Source organism: Passer montanus, unplaced genomic scaffold (assembly GCF_014805655.1).
Source record: "Passer montanus isolate IOZ18808 unplaced genomic scaffold, ASM1480565v1 scaffold8, whole genome shotgun sequence".
In the NCBI taxonomy this organism is placed as follows: domain Eukaryota; kingdom Metazoa; phylum Chordata; class Aves; order Passeriformes; family Passeridae; genus Passer; species Passer montanus.
Genome location: NW_024373256.1, coordinates 14,076,427 through 14,097,855, shown reverse-complemented (window position 1 = coordinate 14,097,855; position 21,429 = coordinate 14,076,427). Strand labels below are relative to the sequence as shown.

The window sequence follows — 21,429 nt, the reverse complement described above, 5'->3', positions numbered from 1 at the left end:
TAAAAGATAATAGTAAAAAAACTCATTACTTTCTCCTCCAGATTCTTGACACAACTGGCCCATAACTGGCCAAAAAGTAAAAACAATTCACATGCAACCAATGAAACAACCACCTGTTAGTAAATAATGTCCAAACACATTCCATAGCAACAAAACCCCAAAAAAGCAAATCAGATAATTATTGTTTTCATTTTTCTCTGAGACTTCTCAGCTTCCCAGGAAAAAAATCCTGTGCAAAAAGATTTTTCAGAAAAATATAACAGTAACAATGTGGGGTAATTTGTGTGACTTTGGAGACTGGGAGTTTCATATCTAGTGGGTGGGTTTGGGGTTTTTTTTTCAGCTGTGAGCATCTCTGTCCAGACAAAAGGTGATTCTGTACTGTTTGGGCTCTCTAGTGCAGAATCACCTGCTCAGCCTGAGTCTGGTAACGCCACACGTGCCATTAATGGATCTGGATGCAGCTAACTGTGCTCCACCACCTTTTTACAGCTTCTTAGAAATAATTAGGCACTTGAACAGCAGTTGCAGTTTTTCTCAAGTGACTGATGTTGAGCTTTGAGAAGGAAGTTATCCCAGGGATTTCTTTCTGTGGATAAATACTAGTTTTCTATGCAATACCCTTGAGCACTGAGCATTCTTTTCCCTTCCCTTATTCATTTTAGCAATTAGAGCTGCTCTCATTTGAGAAGCATCTCCGGTAAGCTGCTCTCCAGAGCTCTTCCAGTTGGCTCCTTCATCTTTTCCCAGGTTGGGGCCGTGGTTTTCCCGGCAGCTGCGGCTCCTTCCCGCGGGGCGGTGCCAGCCGGGCCCGGCTCCTCCAGCTCGGCTCCTCCAGCTCGCAGCCCACGCTCCCCTTCCCCTTCTCCTTCCCTAATGACAGGGAACGAACGGAGCCTGCCTGCAGACTGCCTGGTTGCAACTGGGAGAACTGGTTTGGGTTGCGTTGTGATGGGTGCTGGAGCTGCCCTGCTCCTCAGGCGTTCCTGGTGTTATTTTCAGTAGCTTTAACTTGTGAAAGTTTCCCCCCTCCCTGCCTGCTTTATTTATGAATGGAGAGGAGTCTTCCCTCTGCTTAACCTTCCAAGTTTGGCTTTCAGTTTGCTTCCTCAAAGCCACCGTGCCAGGGCTCTCCCTCCCTTTGCTGCCCCTCCTCACCAGAGCAAACACTCAGGCTTCTGGCAGCCAGGCTGGATTATTCCCTGGAGTCACCAGCAGGTGCTCACAGAGCCTGAGTGATGGATTTGAAGGTGTATTATTCCAGGTAAATGAGGGGTACAGGGAGGTGTGCTGCCATTAGTGATCCTGCTTTCCTGTGTTCCAGGATGGCTTTCTTCCTGGAGGAGGTGATGACTTGCACCAAGCGTCTCCTGGAGGTGATTTCTGGCTGGCTGCCTCGACACTTCTTCGGCGCAATCCTGGTTTCTCTCCCAGCCCTTGCAGTTTTCTCACACTTCACATCTGATTTTGAAACAAATATACATGTAAGTTGTTGAACTCCATTCTCTAAAGTGACTGTTTGGAGCTACCAAAGCTTGTTGCTTGCCTGCCTTCCTCCATCTCCCTCCTGCTTTACATCTGTTTGATACAGATCCCTTGGAGGGATGGGGCTTTGTGGATGATGGAATTCCTAGTCTGTTATGTAAACACAGCCATGGTGAAAACTCTCCAACAGAAGGGGAGAGGATACCTAGAAACTCCTGCTGCTTGCATACCTTTTCCTCTTAGACCAAGCACTTCTGCAGGAATTTTTCTGAGATAATGCAAGTGGTTTATCTCAGGATTATTGTCCTGGGCTGGATTTGGAGTTTGGAGTCAGAGAAGCTGTATCACTGAACCTCAATAGTAGGAATAGGAACAGGATTAGTGAGGGGTGTTCTGGCTTTGCAGGGTGAGATGAAGAAACTCAAAGGAGAGAGCACTTGGTACCTAGAAAAGGCCATTGCAGGGGCTGTGGGAATGGTTAAAGGAATGCAATAACTGCCTTCTGAAAAGGAATGGAAAGAAATTGGCATGTTTAACCCAGACACAGAGATCCATAGGAAATTTGGTGTCTCTGTTATTAAACGCACTCAGAAGGGGAGAACAAGGGGTTAAACATTTGTAGAATCACAGAATGGTTTGGGTTGGAAGGCACCTCTTGCTCCAGCCATGGGCAACAGTGAGGAGGGGGGAGAACAGTTTGATTTAAAAGCCAACTGTAGCATAAAATCAAGGCTTAAAAACTGTGAACAAAATGGCCTCAAGCTGGAGATGAAAGATTGTTTCTCTGCAGGTTTCTCTTAGGCAGCACAGTGTGCAATCCTTCCTTTCCAGGACCTTCAGGGAGTTCTGTTTCACAAAGCTCTTGCTATTTCAGGGCCCTGGGTGTAGGTAATGACCAGATCCTCTTCACTCTTCCTATCACAGCTTATTCCTGGGTGCTGGGGGCTGTTTGTTCCATGGGAACATGTGACCACACATTTTTTGGTCCTTGCTGATTTAAGCACACATCCCGTGGTTATCACAGTCACAGCAGGGTGTGGTTGGCATTCTGTTCCATCCCATGCTTAAGATCATTCTGCAGCTTCTACCTTTTGGAGCTTTAGGGAAGAATTTTTAAGCTGTCAATTGATTTGTTTGTTCATTCAGTCTAATGCTGGTCTTTGCCCTCCATGATTATCAGTAAACTAACCATGGGAATGTTTTCCTCAAGGGAAGGGAGCTGAAAACCTTCAAATCTCTCAAATCTGTCCATTTGATTTTGATACCATCCCATTCATCACCATCCTTGATCATCTCTCCAGATGTTTCAGATAATATCAGAACCACTTTATGAATGTGTTCTCAATGCAGCAGGTCAGGTTGAGTCAAAACACTTCAGGCAGCAGCAGTAAAATGGTGATTTTCATCACCAAACTGAGAATGAACTTTGCTTTCTTTCCTCTTGCAGGTGCTCCAGAGTCGTGGGGCTGTTGGCTCACTCTCCAAGAGATGTCCCAGCTCAGCTTGTGCTCAGTGTTTCCACACTCATGGAGCTCTAGGAAATGGAGTCAATCTATAGAGGGTCAGGTAAGTGTCCTCCTTTACTATGACATGGTTTTGCAAAGTTTTTTTTTATTCATAGCATTTTATACCCTCCCTGGATATAAAATAATTAAAATGAAAATTAACAAAAACAGCCATGAAAGAAAAAAACTTTCCAAAGCCATGCATCCATAGTAAAATCCAGCACATCCTGACCCTCTATAGGCTGGCTTCATGCTGGGGCATCACTTGGAGTGAGAAGCAGTGCTCTGCCTCTTTAGGAGACCTGAAATGGGGGGAAAAAAGTAAGTTTAAGTTATGGGGGTTTTATGGACACTTCTGAAATTCCTTTTATCTGTTTTAAAGTCATTTAAAAAACCAACAGTTGTTGTTTGTGGTTTAAAAATGGTGAATTATGTAAGGATTTTTCCCATACACTGTGTCTGCTCTCAATCACATGCTTGTTTGTTGTGCCACAGGACTGCCAGGCTGCAGAGTCTGCACTTCAGCTGCACAGGACACCTAAAGGGAGAGAGAAAGGGAGAGAGTGATCATTTCATTCTGTAACACAAGCATAAAGCTAGACCAGAACTCCTTAATCCAAGTGTGGGGTCTCTGGTTTAGCTTGGATGGTCGTGAATATTCTTGGGAAACCAAAATTGGCACATCTTTGGCACACTTGAGAGTTTTGAGCACTGTGAGGTTGTTCCTGGGGAAATAAAGGTGCTCTGGGCAATGCATCTGTCCTGCACTTCAGTCAAGTTGTGCAGAGGTAAAGGGGTCTTGAGATGAGGCATTTGGAACAGAAAATGTGAGCTTGTCCTTTCAAATTCCCACAAGTGGTCACGTTACCAAGTGTGAGCTGCCAGTGACTGAAGCTGCCTTTTGTCACTGAGATCCTTCCTTGCCTGGGCTCAGCTGTTCCAGGGCAGTGTGGGAATGTTCTCTGAGGGGTAGGTGGCTGAATTGCACTCTGCATTTCCAGTGCAATGGAATTTCAATATTCAGTTTAAAGCAGGCAGGATCTAACCCCAGCAGTGGAGAGGGGGTTCCATGACTTTTCACCTTCATTTTTTCCCTTTTTTTGAGTGAGAAGAGGCACTCAGCTTTTGACCAAGGTAAGCTGGAGGCTCTGGACATCACTGAAATAAGGGGTGTGTGGTAAAAATCCAGGGAAAACAGTGACAAACCACCAGTGCTAAAGGTTTTCTGCTGCTGGAAGGGAAGATGTCCATGTTCACGTGGGATCACTTGCTGTGCCCACCATCCAGAGGAATTGCCCAGCGTGGCAGGGCAGGGCAGGGCAGCTGCTAACCCCCCTCTCTCTCTCTGTTGCAGTACACCATGTTCATGTGTTGTGCCATTCTCATCACCATTGTGCAGTACTGTAACTTCTGCCAGCTCAGCTCCTGGATGAGATCCCTGCTGGCAACCGTGGTGGGAGCAGTGCTGCTCATCCTGCTCTACGTCTCCTTGTGCCCCTCCAGGTGAGCACAGCTGGGCTTCCCCAGGGAAACAAGGGGCTGGTGCACAGCACTTTGCTCTCTGCCATCACTTCCTCCAGCATCTCAACCTTAATGATTTAATTTCTTCATTATTTTCTTTAAGGATTTCAGAGGGCCCTCTTCTGTGTGACACTCTGTGCTTCCTGATGTGTTTCTAGGACACAGTTACAGACCCACAGAATTGCCTTTCACCACTAGTTTGAAAATCTTATTTTATTAAGGAATTTCCCAGGTATTTGGTGGTGTCAGAGAGCCCAACTGCTCCCCAGCACCCCTCTGGATTTATTTTTGACCTTAGGAACCACGTATTCTTCTTGCACCTCCTTCCTCAGTGCATTTTCCAGTGTGGAAGGCTGGTGCTTAGCTTGAATGGGATCTAATAGCCACTTCCATTCTCAGTTTCCTGCCTTTTCAGAGGACTCTGCAGAACAGTAACCAGAGGAACCAAGATAATGCAGTTTCTGTGCAATAACCTTAAATTTTTCCAATTTTTATCTGATTTTATGCAAGGAGAATTTGTTTGCAGTATTCTCCCGCTGTTTTCTTGCCAAGAGAGTCAAGGGGGTCCTTCCAGCCTTGTACTCCTATTGGCAAAATTTTATCATCAACTTGCACTTCTCAGTGGCTTAAGACCCTCCCTTGGGATGGACTTAGCAAGATCTTCTCCTCAGTCAGTCAGTTCCTCTCCTTCAGAGACCTGCTGAATCATAAAGTGAAAAACATGAAAAAAAACCCCAAACAAACCAAAAAGAGTTTGCAGATACATATTTTAGTGAGTATTTAGCTTTAATTGCCTCTTTAAGTGTCTTCAGTGGTCTCTTTTAATCTTGATCACATTTATATTTTTAAAAAAGGGAGAATAAAAGTCACCTCTTACCCCTGTTCACATCTGTGATTTGAAGTGGCTGTTAGGGTTGAAGGGAGACAGTCCTGGGAAAAAATATCCTGGTTGACAAATGATTTCTGAATGATACTGACTACAGAAAAATCCCTTTCCTGTCTGGCTGCAAAGCACTTGGACAAGGAGGGCAGGGGAGTTCTCTCCAGCTGCAGTGCAGGAGTGTTTGGTTCTGAAGCCTCTCTTGTCTCCTCATGGATTTGTCCATGGTTCAGGATCCCAGTGATCCCAGTGGTCCCCCACCTGTCCCCCAGCACTGAGTGGCCCTCTCCCAGTCCCAAAGATTTCTCCCTGTGGCTTTTCCCTTTGTGGCACTGCTGCTTTCACTGGCCAGCTGCAGCTTCACTGGGAGCCATGGAATCACAGAATCCTTGAGTTTGGGAAAGCCCTCTGAGGCCACCGAGTGCAGCTGTTCCCCCAGCACTGCCCAGGCCACCACTGACCCATGTCCCCAAGTGCCACATCCACAGGGCTTTTAAATCCCCCCAGGGATGGGGACTCTGGGGGGCTGTGCCAAGGCTTTTGCTTAAAACTTTTTCCCTAATATCCATCCAAACCTCCCCTGGCACAATTGAGGCTGTTTCCTCTTGTGCTGTCACTTGTTTCTTGGGAGCAGAGCCCACCCCCCTGGCTCCAAACTCAACCCCAGCTTTGGTTTTCCAGGGCAGTTAGAGGAGAGCAGACCCTTGATGCCATTTCTTGATTCCCTGCCTGCTCTTGCCTGATTGCCCCCAGCAGGAGCTCCTGGAGCTCCTTCCTTCCCCACTGCAGCTCCCTGGGGGCTCCTGGAGCTCCTTCCTTCCCCACTGCAGCTCCCTGGGGGCTCCTGGAGCTCCTTCCTTCCCCACTGCAGCTCCCTGGGGGCTCCTGCTAAAGGGGGTCATGGAATACACTCCTGGACAAGCTCTGTGTTGGCACTGTGTGCAGAGAGAAGGACACAGAATTGGGGATTTCCCTGCATTTCAGCTTTATTAAGGGACTGGCAATGGCTCTTCCAAAGGTGAGAGGTGGAGACCTTGCTGTCGTGTCAGGTCACAGCCTCAGCTCTTGCTGAGTGCTAAAGGAGCTCTGTGAATATTAAGAAAAACCCCATTCTCTTAATAAATGTTACTAATGATGGTGTATTTGCACCTGTGGTGTGAGCAGCAGGGCCCATTAATAGGCAAGGTTCAGAAATCCTGGAATATGTTGTTATTTCACCCCTCAAAAATAAGTATTTCAAATAATCGAGCTGTTCAACTGCAGGTCTGAAAAGGTGATTGATAGAACTGATCCTGAATAAGAGTCACACAGGTTCAGTCAGTGAAAACCCATTCCTTCTGTTTGTTAATAATCATATTTTATTAATCTCTTACCATGATTCTGATAATATTTTTGTCATGGTGGCAATTGCAGCCCTGTCTGCCCCACAGCCAGATCCATTCTGCACTTCTACTTCCTTTTCCAGTTCCCTGAGAGTTTGATCCTCTCTTGCTACTTGATTGCAGTAGAGAAATTGTAACACAAGTAAATAAGTGCTTGAATTACTTATTTTCTCTAATGGCATCTTAAAACATAGGTTCTGTGTTAGGATCTTGGGGATTTGGGAGGTTTTTTTGGGTTTGGGTGGTTTGGTTTGTTTTGTTGGTTTTGGTTTGGGTTTTTTGGTTTTTGTTGGTTTTTTTTTGTTTTGGTTTTTGTTTGGAAATGTTGGGGTTTGTCTCTTTGTGTTTTATGTTTAAAATATTTGTGCTGTGTGCTCACATAAGATGAAGGCATAATGGAGTCTTAGAGTTCTGGGATTGCTTTTCCCTATTTCCAGGTAAGATGGGATTGTTTAACAATTACTTGTTCCAAGCATTACAAAGTTCCAGTTTCCCTTTACAGGGATTTGCAGCTCTGGCTGGTTCTCTCTTCCCAGCAGATAAGTCGTGTTCAGACAAAGTTTGTGTGCAGTTATCAAGTCTGCAGTGCAGTTCTTGGTCTGTGCAATAAGGAAGTTGAAAATTCTGTCTGGAATGCTGTAGGATGGTTTGTTTATTGCTTTAGCTTTCCCTCTGAAATCAGTGTTCTTTTCATTTCAGCTCCATGGAAGCTCCTCATCTAGATTTGGCACAGAACTTTAGGTAAGCTTTATAGAAAATTACCATCTTTATATTCAGGGATAGAAACATTTTCAGTGAATTACATGTAGCAAAACTTTGCATCCACAGTAATAACTTGGGAATTCAACAAATTGGTTCAGCAAGTTGTGTTTAAGCTCCTCGTGTAATTTCCTTTACAGATTACTTGGGTATGACCAAAACTCATCAGGGCTGGTGCTGCAGTCACAGAGTTGTGTAATGATATTTTCTCCTTAAATTGGGTTTCTAGGAAATAGAACTATGGAGGAACTATTTAAAACAGCATCTGTTTTTCCAGTAGCAGCAGTTTTTAGAGCATTATCTGTCCACCACGAGCTGTTTGTTTGATTTCCTTGGCTGATTTGCACCCTTCAGAAGCAGTGGGAGTTGGATGCTCTCACAGCTGGGCAGGTGAGAATTCCCTGGTGTAGAGGAGCTTCCTGTGGCAAAGCTGGATGTGCAGCCAGGATGGGCTGTGACAGTCTGGGCCTGGCTGTCACCTTGCCTGGGCAGGGAGTCATAAAATTGAGAGCAAAAGAAATTTTAGCCTGCAGCCTTTCAAAGCAACCAAAAATCCCTTCCTGGGTAATTAATGGCCCCTTAAAATAAGTTTGTTAAAGATTCACCCTGGTGATTTCAGTGATGAGTTTCTCTTGGGTTTATTGCAAGTTTTTACAGTACCATTTGAAGTGTTTTTACTGGTTTTTGCTATTAGACAAATGTGTGTTTGCTCATTGCAAATTTGGGGGCAATATTTGGGCCATGCTGGGTTTGACTGAACTGTGACTTTGGTAATGCATTTAAAAGGGGTTTTCAGGAGCTTGTTGCTTGTCCTGGAAGGATGTGTCAAAACAAAATTCCTTTCTAATAACTCTCATCTCCACAAATGCTGTGGTAGTTTAGAAAACACGTGGGGTTCAGTACAGAGGGATGGCAGCAGAGTTGCTTTGGGTTTCTTGGGGTATTTCTTCACCAAGGACAGCACTTCCTACACTGCTGGAGTTTGGGGGGCTCTGGCTTTTCTTACAAGGATTTTCCTTTTTCCTGGTTTTGATTAAGTAAAGTTCTTTTTTTGTAACAGAATTGCAGTTCCTTGAATCCAGAATGGAAATTTAAAGCCAAAAGAATAGAGGAGGCTTTTGGGTTTGGTGGGGTTTTTTAGTGTGGGGTTTTTTTTTGTAAACATCAGTGTGCTGATCACTCCAATAGTGTCTTAGGATCAGCCTTAGTTTGGATCCTTATTTTTTGTTTGTGAAGCTTTTGTGCTGCTCAGAATTACAAACCTCTTCCCCAGCAGCTCAGAAAACTCCTGGCCAGCTGCTAATCACTGATCAATAATTCATCCTCCTTAAATCTTTGACAACTGGGTCTTCCCCACAGTGACAGAAATCTGGGAAAGATCACCTGTCAAGCACTGTTTTCCTGCAGATATTTTTCTTCCATAAATATCTAACTTCTAACTGATGGCAGGGGAAGGTGAGCGTTGCTGAGGACCAAACCATGGAGGTGTCTCTGGTGAGCAGCTCTGGAGTGAGGCTTTCCCTCCTTCACAAGGCTTGGCTTGGCAGTGACCAAAATATGTCACCTGTTAAACATTTCTAAACTTCATTTTTCATTTTTTATTAGGATGTTGTCTGTGCTCCTTCAGCTGAGGAAGAGACCCATGTGCTGATTGTGCTCAGCACTGCCCTTCAGTCCAGCTCCCCTGGCCTGACCCTGCCCAAGCCTGGGCATTAACAAACATTGGAAGTTAAGAGAGAGAACTGGGAGTTAATCCTGTTCTGTTTCTGCCATTAAACAGAATTTGGCTTCTTTCTTTAGGGCTTTTATGCTATATATTATTCAATACCACATTTCTAGAGTACAGAATTTCCCCTTTTTTCTGGTAATGGACTAATAAAAGGTGAAACTCTCTTAGCCTAACAAAATCTTTTACTGCAGCTTTCTGCCAAAATTACATAAATCAGATTCCTTGCTTACCCCACTCAGCACTGAAGTTTTCCCATGTTCTAAGAGGACTGGACAAGCTTGTGTGTTGCCTTAATGAGGTTGTTCCCTTTCCTTGATCAGGAATAGAGATAATATTAATGTTGCCTGGGAAGAGAGACAGTTGTAATGGTAATGAAGCCTGAGCACAGAGTTCATCTCTGGACTGGCTGTAAATACAAACGTGGAGTTTCCCTTGTTTTCCAGGCGGCCCAGGTCTTCAGCCCAAAGGACACAACCATGAGCTTTTTCTCTGAAGCAGGAAACATTTCTCATTTTCATTCCTTCCTCACCTCAGGGCAGGTGGGATGTGCCACTTTCCAGGGTGGCTGCTCAGGGGGAGCAGCAATGGCCACTTGGGTGGAGGCTGCAGTCACCTGGCTGCAGGGAAGCTTTGGAGGCATCCACTGCATGTTTCCATGGACAGCAGCAGTTTGATCCCCTTTTCCACACCTTTCCTCCCTGCATTCCTCTCTCACATTTAGCAGGCAGAGGCATCCTCTTTCAATATAGCAAGATATCCAAATCCAAGCAGGGGTTACTGGCTCAGAAGCAAACTGGCTTTCCAGAAAGCTCTGGAAGTGGAAGACCATTATCTTGATGATTTGTGATCAAGCCAAAGGAGATTCTATCTCTGGAGTCTCACTTGTTCCGTGTTCACAGCCTGGATGGAGGTGCCAAGTTAATAGTGAGGGGGCTGTGCCAGGCAGCATTTCACCAGTTTGAGTTAAAGAAACACTGTCAGCTCAAGATCTCAATTTGAATGATTTTTATATCAGTTTTCTGCTGCAGCGCCTCATAAAAAGTAGACTTGAGAAAGATTGGGTAGGGGGGTTGATTCTTTCTGTTGGAGGTGTGGGAGAGTTTTTCTTTTTGTTCCAAAGGCCAGGTCATGGCTGCTGCCTGGGAGAAGTGATTCAGGTGATTTACAGCCCTGTAGGTGCTGTGTCCTGCTCACTGCAACATCCTCAGGCTGCAGTTCCAGATGAGGCTGATGCAGTTGCTCTCTCCTTCAGGGATCAGGGCTTTCCATACTGATCCACAATGGGATAAAAATGACCTGCTCTGGAGAAGGGATCCCACCCCATCCCCATTCATGGCAGGAGGTCAGTGCACAGTGATCACATCCCAGGGCTGCAGCCAGGCTGAGCAGATCAAGGAGAGCTCCAGGAATGGGGAGTGGGAGGCAGCAGCTCCTTCCCTGAAGGCAGATCCTGCCTTCTTCTGCTCCTCACACAATGTTTGTGGTGCTCACCTCATCCACTGCAGAGGAGTTAAAGTACTTGGGGACTGTTTTGTACAGCAAACTGTAAATAAAAAGCCCTTAATGGCTTAAATAAATCCCTGTGGCAGGAATGTCTGATGTTAGAGGGGATTATCTGGATCAAACTCTTACTCCCAGAGCAGTAACAGAGTCACTGCTCAGATCCTTTCACAGATCTCTGCCCACAAGTTATGTGAAATAATGAACTCAGATTCAGAGAGGAGCCTGAATTGTGCTCCTTAATCCAGATTCCTTCCTCACTTCCTCTTCTTACTTTCCAGGATCTTTTCTCTTACCTACATCATTTTGTTTTATTAGCCCATCAAGTTGGAAGGGCATTTTGTCACCTCCAAAATAGGGGGATTAGCAGGGATTGTATTTCAGGAATTGTTCCCTTCTGGTCATTAATTATGGAATCATTGAGGCTGGAAAAGACCTCCAAGATCAGGGAATCATAGAATAAAAGGGACCAACAAGGGTCATCAAGTCCAGCCATCAACCCAGCCAAGGCCACCACTAAACCATGTCTTTGTCTCTGACTTGTCTTTCAAGGGAGGGAATAAACAGGTTCACAACAGAGGTTCTGTTGAGCATCAGGGAGGAAGGAGTGTCTTGGTACAGCAAGGAACCTGATGGTGGGGCTCTGCTTTCAGTTGGGACATCTCCTTTCATGGTCCCCTTGTGAAGAGGGAGTAAAATGAATACACCTTCACTTCTCCTGAGAGAAGTATATTTGTGGTAGAAAACAAAAGAAGTAATTTTCAATGTAATCTGTCCTGTCTTTCATCTGAAATTCAGCCTGCACTCTGTATTGAAAATATTTCACTCACCAGAAACTTTTTTCCCCATATGATTTCTGTAAAAAAGGGAACAGATACAAAGACTATGGCACAGAGAAATGTTTTTGGATATGGGGCATGTTCATCTGTCTCACAGCTGTGCTGTGGTTTTGTTTCATCACACTTCCCTGTCAATCAAGTATTTGAGAATGAAACTCAGGAAAAAAAAACTGTGCCTGTAATAAAGTTCAGTTCTGAAATATATCCAAAGTGAAAACCTGTCCCCCATGGACATGAAGCAACAAAATTAACTCAGGAATGTTTTCGTATGTTACAGTAACAAATTCAGCCTTCTCTTCTTGAGCTGTGGCTCCAGTTGTGCTGAGTTTTAATCCCTTCCTGCCTTCCCAGAGAAATGCAGGCAGGTGCTGAGCATGGATTCCTTTCTGGCTCTCCAGGAGAAAGGTTGATGTGATGCTTTCCCTTTTCAAACCATCTCTTAGCTCAAAAAACTTCAGCGCATGTCTTCTCATATCAAATCTCAAGCTTTGGCATCATTTTATCCAAAAAATGCAGTTGGATCCCTGCAGAAATGACTGCATGCCAAGCTGTCTGCGTTCAGCCTTCGCTTCTGGGAGTGCATAGGTGGGGCCTTCTCAGATTCAGTTTGTGTCTTTGCATCTCTGCAGAAAGTTGAGATTGGAGAGTGCAGATGTCTCCTCGTTCAGGGTGGTTTGGCACTGGCAGATGCTCCATCAGCACCTCATGATCTGCTCAGGCAGGCAGTGAACTGTCGAAAGGATCTGAAGTATTGCTCCCAATCTATGGCAGACAGGAATTTTTGATTATTTTATGTAATCTTGGCACTTGGAGAAACTTTCTGTCTCCGCCATGAAAAGCTGAAGTGATTTTATCATAGAAAAGATGTCAGCACAGCCATGTTCCCCCCTTCCATGCAGTTCATAGAACCCCAGACTGGGCTGGGTCAGAAGGATCTTAAAGCTCATGAGGTTCCAACCCCCTGCCATGGGGTTCTCCACAATGTGTCTTTTACAGGGTTATCTTCTCCCAAACCCTTCGTGTGTAGCATTAAAGGCACGTGGCAAAGGTTCCTGGTCCTTGGTGAGGACACAAGGGAAACCACAGGAGTGTAAAGCAGCTGGTTCTGAATACTGGAGGTCATAAAAAATACAAAACCAGCTAAATTCCACAAAACTCACAGACACCCCCACGTAGAGACACTCAGTGCACTCAGATACCTAAACACACACACAGGTACATTTTTACATGCAGTGTTTTTAGCTATATATTTAGATATCATAATAACTGTTTCCTTCTTGAAGTCCTTAAAACAGGATTGGGCTGTGCCACTGAACATGATGATAAGGAAATACTGGTGGGTTTAAGGAAGTACTTGGTGAGTTTAAGAATTCAATTAATTCTTTGGTGTTTCCTTATCAGCAGATGGAGTTCTCAATGGATATTTTATAATTTAGTATGTATTTCCCACACTTCCTTTTCCAGCATTTCTAGCCGTGGGGCAGGGCTGGCAGTGCCCTGAGTTAAATGCACCTGTGTGTTCTCCCCTCTGTGCAGCTCCAGAAAGAGCCCGTGCAACAGCTCGGCGCCGAGCGAGGCGCGGCGGCCGGCGGAGCTCCTCGGCCAGGAGGTGGTCCTGGTGTCCTTCCTGCTGCTCCTGCTCGTCTGGTTCCTCAACCGCGAGTTCGAGGTCAGCTACCGCCTGCACTACCACGGCGACGTGGAGGCCGACCTGCACCGCACCAAGATCCAGAGCATGAGGGATCAGGCTGACTGGCTGCTCAGGAACATCATCCCCTACCACGTGGCCGAGCAGCTGAAGGTGTCCCAGAGCTACTCCAAAAACCACGACAGCGGCGGGGTGATCTTTGCCAGCATCGTGAACTTCAGCGAGTTCTACGAGGAGAACTACGAGGGTGGCAAGGAGTGCTACCGAGTCCTGAACGAGCTCATCGGGGACTTCGATGAGCTGCTGAGCAAACCCCACTACAGCAGCATCGAGAAGATCAAAACCATCGGGGCCACCTACATGGCGGCGTCGGGGCTGAACACCTCGCAGTGCCAGGACAGCAGCCACCCCCACGGGCACCTGCAGACCCTTTTTGAATTTGCCAAAGAAATGATGCGGGTGGTGGACGACTTCAACAACAACATGCTGTGGTTTAACTTCAAACTCCGGATCGGCTTTAACCACGGCCCCCTCACGGCCGGGGTCATCGGCACCACCAAGCTCCTGTATGACATCTGGGGGGACACCGTGAACATCGCGAGCAGGATGGACACCACCGGCGTCGAGTGCCGCATCCAGGTGAGTGAGGAGAGCTACCGCATCCTCAGCAAGATGGGGTATGACTTTGACTACAGGGGGACGGTCAATGTGAAGGGCAAGGGTCAGATGAAGACCTACCTTTACCCCAAGTGCATGGACAACGGCATCGTGCCCCATCACCAGTTGTCCATCTCTCCAGACATTCGGGTTCAAGTGGATGGCAGCATCGGGCGGTCTCCGACGGATGAGATTGCCAACCTGGTGCCTTCTGTACAGAATTCTGATAAGATAGCCCATGGCACAGATAGCTCAGAAGCCAAGGACATCCTTCCTTCCGCCAAGAAGCTCCAGAAAGACGCGGCGAAGGCAGAGGAGAGGTGCAGGTTTGGCCAAGCCGTGGAAAAGGATGACTGTGAGGAGGGGACTGAGGAGGTCAATGAACTGACAAAGCTAAATATCTCTAAGAGTGTATGATGAACTGTCAGAGTTGCATGAAGTGCTCTGTCCATAGAAACACACAGACTTTTGCAATTGGCAGTTTTCTTTTCCAAGAGAGACCTTCTCCACACCTGGGTTGTACGTTTGTGTTCATTTCGGACCTGGGGCTGTGTGGATCATGGCTCTTCAGGGCTTGTTTTCATCCATCTCTCTCCTCCATGCCCCAAACCACACCCCAAGCTCCCCAGCTCCCTGTGCAACCATCTTACAGCTGAGTAGAGGATATTAAGTGCCTTCAGATATACTCCATTGGACTCCCTGTCAAGGTACAGAGGCCCCAAGTGAAATCATAGCTTTGGGTATTTATCTAATTTTAAAGAAAAGAAAAGCTGTGGTTATATCATTTTTATTGTTGTTTCTCACAAAACACTTTTTTTGGCTAATGCAACTCCTTGGGTTTTTTATATCTCTCGGAACAATGTTTTACTGTTATCAGACCTTTTGTATGTAACACACAGACATGTGCATGTATCTACCATATGAGACTGCTATAAAGTGCCAGTAATGCACCACAAGAATGTCTGGGCGGGGGGTGACCCCCTTGGGGTGGGCTGGAGGGGGACTTGTGCCGTGGCTCAGCCTTTAGTTAGGGCAGGAGGAAGAGCTGCTGCCCTTCTGTTCTCCTTTCCCGATGCTTTCTGCAGCCTCCATGTGCCATCGTGTGCTTTGGATACACTTCTTTCCCATATAGCCAATGAGTTACTGGTCCGTGGCAGTGGAAGGAGGGTTGGGACAGTGCCAGCTCTGGGGACAGCTTTCCAGGAGCAGGAGAGACCACGGGAGTGCTGCAGCTCAGGGCTCCCGCTCCCTACGCAGCTCAGTGGGTGAAGGTAGGTGACATTGGTGTCTCTGAGCTGACTGGAGAGAGACAAAGAGAGAAGCAAAATAAATGTTTTGGGAATGCCTTTATTTATTTATTTATTTTATTCCTGTTTGGTTTTTTGGGGGTTTTTTTAATTTTGTTTGGGAATTTTCGTGTGCGGAAGGGACCGGGAGAGATGAATTGTTCATGGGTTTAATGGGAGTAATAAGACAGTGCTTGAGCCTCTCTGAACTACCAACCACTGTGAGGATGTTACCTTAGGCAATATTTGGTTCCAAGCTGGCGATGCTTCGGAAGCCACCAAACACAGTTGAGTATCCCAGCTTCCCTCTGCACTGAACCAATGGTGCTGCACAACATTTTTCAGGATTTTTACACACACACACACACACACACACTCACACACACTCACACACACTCACACACACTCACACTGTGCTTTTGCAGCAGGGAGGAAATTAGAATGCTCCCTTCCTGCTGCTGGAAGCAGGAATAGGGACAGAGTCCTTGTAGTGAGCTGAGAAGCACAATGATTTCCCAGTCCTGGGGACAGCTCCGTGCAGGTCCCTGGGAGCAGAGGCTGCAGGAGCTGCTTGCACAGAGGGAGCTCTGGCACTGGGGGCTTAGGCTGTGCCAGTCTGCCCTCTGCATGCTTCCACCACCTCCCTCCCTGGCGTTTGGTGCCCTGCTGGGGATCATATTGACCATTTAACTGTTCTAGTTCACCCAACTCCCTCTGACACCAAATCAAGGAAAGGATTTTTGTTCCCTAAACAAGTTGATCAGGCAGGGAAGAGCTGGGGAAAGGCAGTGCTGCACTGGCTGCCGATGGGAGCTGGGGGCTCTTTCCATCTGAACTCCACTCAGAATGTATTGATTCTTCCTCTCATCCCCATGTGATTTTGGGGTATGAGTAATAAATATATCCATTGTGGTGTTCCTGTTCAGCTGATGGAGATCCATCTCCACTCCACAGTTGGCATGGAGCCTCTGAAGCCTTTCTGAGATGTGAGTCTGGGATTTCTGGATCTCAGTTAAACAGAACTCTGCACAGGTCCTGCAAAGCTGCTGTTTATCCATGCCAGTATTCCATTTGATAGGAAAGCTGCTCAGAATTCATCTTCCTCACTCAATCTGCCAGCACACAACAAACCAGGGGATCCTCACCCCAAAATCCCTGTGCCACAGCTGCTGTTAGCAGCAATGTGAGGTGGTTTTGAGGGCAGTATTCCAGCAGCTTCCTACTCCCTAGGTTACAACTTCCCCCTCCCCATAGTGGGTTGCACTTCCAACTTTCAGGTAGTAATTCTGCAAATACCTCTTGCATCTGAAGAATGTGTTCCTGAAACCATTGTTAGGGTTCTTGGTTCAGTTAAGGTGTGTCAGTATTCCTTTTCCTCCAGTCAAGGAGCTAACATGATCCAGAGTTGTTTACATGCCTTCCAGTGTTGTGTTATTATCTTAGAGTTGTTCCAGCCTTTCTCCCTGACACTTCTTCCTCCCAGTTTTACAGACCCTGCCGTCCTTGCTCTCTCCCTGCTCAGCCAGGACATTCTGGCTCCTTCAGCACAATAACCAAACCTCCAGCAGCCCAGCCCTGCACCAGGAGGGGTTGGCAACCTGTGCTCAAACCCAAAAGGAGAAGGTGCTGGAATGGAACCCCAGGCCCCAACCACCTTCCTCTGCTTTGTTCAGGATGCAGAATCCTTCTCCTCCAGCCTGTAAAGTACACAGGGCTCCCATGGTGCTGTGGTGTGGGGCTGTGGGATCACTGATTTATGGGAACGTCCAAATGCCAAACTCCAAACCCACCAGGGCCTCTCTTTGCTGGCACTAAGCAAATAAAGGCACTGAGGACAGCAGCACTGGTGGATTCAGAAATCAAGGGCTGTTGTCTGCTCTGGGGGCTGCCAGTGATGGTTCTCTGCCTTAACTCGGGATTGGGAGGAGACTCCTGCTGGGTGACCAGTGGTGCCCCGTTTGCTCAGTGCCAGGACAGCAGCAAAATTCCACAGCTGGGGCTGCCAGGGCTTAAATCTCTTCAATGCAGGGTAGTAACCAAATCAAGAAGTTCAGTTCTCAATGGATGGTTTGGAGGGGGAGGTTTTCCAGGTGCAAAGAGATACCTGTTTGTGTTGTAAACCAGTGTGAGCTGAACCTTCACACCTCCCCTGACACTCTTGAAGATTTATCCTGACACAAAAATGACTCTGGAGGCGTTTCTAGCAGTGTTGTGTGGCTCTGCTGCAGAGTTCCTGACACGTGTGCTGGTGGGAGGCCACAGGCAAAGTTCACTCCATTAAAATGCCTGTGCTGTGGGTGCTGTTGGTGCCAGCAGAGCTGGCAGTGAACGTGGGGGGTTGGCTGGATCCCCAGGGGTTTATTCCACAAGGACAATCCATGCCTGCCTTCAATCTTTAGGGTGGTTTAATGACAGTGATTTAAAAATGATCCAGAGAAGGGCACCGGGGAGGTTGCTGAGTGTTTGTGAGCCCCACGTTGCCTTCTGCCACTTGCAGCACCTGCTGGGGTGCAGAGTGACAAGGAGTGCTCAGAACTCTGTCACCAGTGAGGTCTTCATCTGCTGCTGACACACCAACATACTTTTTCCTCCCTGCTGCTCCTGTGAGATTTCTCAGTGAGAGCCAGGTAAATGGCATTCCCAGTGATTAACTTCTGGCATCAGGGTTTTGAGAAGGATGGATTTGCTGTTACTGCCAGGATTTGGGGCCATTCCCCTTAGGGGAGCAGAATGAGCAGAGTGAGACAGTGCCACAACCTGGCTGCAGCTTCTGCTGTGTCCCAGGAGTGACAGAATTAGGGCAGGAAAGGGAGGGTTCCCCAAAGACTTTTCACAAAACATAAGTATTTGGATAGTCTAGGGCTAAAACACAGAAAGGAGGTGGCCAGAGCAAAATTGAAGGGAGCAGCCTGTGCCCATAGCAGCTTTAGCTAAAGAGGAGCTTATTCCTGAGTAAAAGGCCAAGTTTTTAGGGTTTCTGGCATTTTAAAATTGCTAGCTCTGACCTGTTTCTGAAACTTTCAGTCTGAATGCAGCAAAAGGTGTTGCAAGGGAGCAGTTAATTCACATCACAGCATCTCAAGAGGCTGAGGGTGCCTGAGGTTGGCTGTAATGCCTTTGGCTGTTTAAATCTTCACCTTGGCTTGGGGAGGTTGTGCCAAGTTTCAAGAGCCTCTTTTCTCCCTTCCTCCCTGCTGTGGTCTCATTCTCTCCATCTGGATGGGACACACAGGTGGCTGTTGCCTCTCTGCTCCTCTCCTTTGGGAACCTGTGTCTTCCTCACTGCATGGCAGCACCTGAGCTGAGCTCTCGGCTCTGGGTGCTGCTGCTGCTGCTGCTGCCTCCCTGTGTCCTGAGGAAAGGGCAGATTGTGTTTGCTCTGATGCCTTGGTCCATTTTGCCTGGTCACAGCTGCATCTTCCTCCTCATGGTGGTGACAGAAGATACAGAAGAGGTTCCTGCAGCTGAATTTAAGAATTAAATTTAAAAATGCAGTTGTTCATTGATGTGATTTTTCCAGTTACTGAAAATGCCAGAGGGATGGTTTAGCTGTAAGAACAGAATGATTTGCATGTGGGGACAGTCACAATTTAAGAATTAAATTTAAAAATGCAGTTGTTCATTGATGTGATTTTTCCAGTTACTGAAAATGCCAGAGGGATGGTTTAGCTTTAAGAACAGAACAATTTGCATGTGGGGACAGTCAAGGTGGAGGTGCAGGGGTGACCCCATGCCATGGCACTGCCATCTCAGTGGCCAGGCAGCAGTGAAGAGCCAGCTGAAGGCTCAGAGTACTGCTGAGACTTTACTGCCTGCTTGTGGAATGTCAGTTTGGGCAGCCAAGTCATTTGCTCCAATGTTTTTCTCCTTTTGAGGTCTCTCTGCAGGCTGTAGCTGTCCTTGGTTTGCTTCCTGGGGTAAAACTTGAATTAATCTTTGCTGTTGCTGAGACTGAACTGTGCAGGCAGTGGCAGTGGGATCGTGCAAAATCCTATAAAGAAGTCAGAATTAGTGACCATTACTCACATTCCTGCAGGCCCTGGAGCTGCTGGGTGCTGCCGTGGTGTGAAGGTGTCAGTTCAGAGCTGCAGCTGGGACTCAGTTCATGCTTTGGCTCCATAAGATAAGGTGCTTCCAGGTGTGGAACTGGGGACACAAGGAGAAGGGAATGAGGAACGAGCTGCTGGCTGCTTTCAGGGGCTGTCTGCATGTCCAGGAGTGCTGTGCAGGAGTCTCAGGTGAGAAGCAGAGCCTCAGCTTCCCAAGCTGTTCTTGTTTTCTGGAGGCTGGGAACCAGAGAGCCTTAAAATGGGCTGATTTTATTAAAATCTGCATTAACAGCACCCCCTGAACTCTGTACAGAGAGCTTATTGGTGAAAGTCAGACAGCAGGAGCTTATTGCCTTTGTCTTACTTAAAGAGTTTGTTTAAAATGAAACAACAGGCTCTGTAGAAGTTAAAGGAGAAAATAAAATGGGTGGAGTGTGTCTTGTCTTGACAGTGGTGCAGTTTGAGGGTGCCATGGGAAGGAGGTTTGAGGTGCTTTGCAGACACTGGGTAAAGCTCTGGTAAAAAAAGAAAAAAAAACCCTTGACAGTGGTGCAGTTTGAGGGTGCCATGGGAAGGAGGTTTGAGGTGCTTTGGTAAAAAAAGAAAAAAAACAACAAACATTTTGTATAAAATGTCTTTCAAGTGTTTCTGATGTGAACTGAACTTGTGTCTCAGCCCTGACAGGGGCTGGGCTGTACAACACATACAGAACTGTTTGCTCCTTGCCTTTGGGAGTCAATATTGGCTTGGGAGAAAGAAGATTAGTTTGGACAAAACAGATTGGTGGGAGATATTTAAAGCCTTTTTTTTCCCCTGGTTCCTTACTGTAGCTGCTAAACATTTGCTGCCCTGACCCAGGTGCCAGCCTGAGGCTGGCCAGGAGCTGGAGGCAGGAGCTCACCTGCTCGGGGTGGAGCTCAACATCCTCCTCAGGAGCTGTCCCACCCTGCACATCGGTGGCTGGCACAGCAGCCCTGGGTGTTTCACACTTCTGGAGTGGCCCCAGGCCACTGTCAGCATCTCCTGTCCCAGCCTTGGTGTGGTTTGCTCCATTCTCTCCCTGTTCTCTGGCTCACTGCAGCAACTGCACAGAATCCCAGAATGGTTTGGGTTGGAAGGGACCTCAAAGCCCCTCCAGTGCCACCCCTGCCATGGCAGGGACACCTCCCACTGTCCCAGGGTGCTTCAAGCTCTGCCCAGCCTGGCCTTGGGCACTGCCAGGGATCCAGGGGCAGCCACAGCTGCTCTGGGCACCCTGTGCCAGGGCCTGCCCACCCTCACAGGGAACAATTCCCAATTCCCAATATCCCATCCAGCCCTGCCCTCTGGCAGTGGGAGCCATTCCCTGTGTCCTGTCCCTCCATGCCTTGTCCCCAGTCCCTCTGCAGCTCTCCTGGAGCCCCTTTAGGCCCTGGCAGGGGCTCTGAGGTGTCCCTGGAGCCTTCTCCTCTGCAGGTGAGCACCCCCAGCTCTGCCAGCCTGGCTCCAGAGGGGCTCCAGCCCTGGGGGCATCTCCATGCCTGTAATGGATTTTAATGTCCAGAAACTGCAGCGTTCACTGAATTGAAGAACTGCAGAGAAGGTCCTGGCTGGGAACAGTTGGTACAAGTTTAAGTTCCCACTCTCATGGGTGATGCTCTGACCAATTTTCATCCAGCTCATTGCTGGATGTGTGGTGTCAGCCAGTGCCACCACTTGCATGTCACTGATTTGGCCACCAATTCTCAAATCCTCCTTCAGATGAATCAAAGTGACTTTCTCAAGTTTTTCCTCGTTTTTCTCCCTCAGTTACTCAAGTCTTCACTTGTTTCTATCTTAATGCACTCCATCTTTGGAACTGAAGATGGTTTGTATTGATTTGTGCTGACAGATGCAGCTCAGGGCAGGGAAGGACACAGCATGTGGTCCATCTGTGGGAGTGCCCAAGGGAAATGCCTCTTCAGTGACTCTGAAGCTTTTCCTTTTCCAGGTGAGCCCAGAGCAGTGTTAGGGTTTATTTGCAGTACTGGATGAACCACTCCATCATGTCCAGAGGAGGGGGTGGCAGCACTGCCAGCTCTGCTCTGTGTTTGGCCACTGCACAGTACTGGCATGGTCCCACTGGCACCAGCAGATGTTCCAGGAGCCCATGGTTACCAGTGAGCCTCTCCCCATTTCACTGCTTCTGGTTTCAGAGCCCATGCTGAGAC

The 21,429-nt window shown here is 47.4% G+C and overlaps 1 protein-coding gene across 2 annotated transcripts in view; it reads left to right on the top strand.

Moving 5' to 3' along the window:
- Positions 1–15,255, top strand: part of ADCY9 (adenylate cyclase 9) — an 83,013-nt gene extending 67,758 nt beyond the window's left edge. For both annotated transcript variants that reach the window (XM_039731991.1, XM_039731990.1), the window contains 4 exons: positions 1,325–1,484; positions 4,345–4,493; positions 7,473–7,514; positions 13,137–15,255. In XM_039731991.1, the coding sequence (XP_039587925.1) occupies positions 1,325–1,484; positions 4,345–4,493; positions 7,473–7,514; positions 13,137–14,322 (1,537 nt within the window). In that variant the 3' untranslated portion in view covers positions 14,323–15,255. The remainder of the gene's footprint in view (positions 1–1,324; positions 1,485–4,344; positions 4,494–7,472; positions 7,515–13,136) is intronic.
- The last annotated feature ends 6,174 nt before the right edge of the window (positions 15,256–21,429 follow it).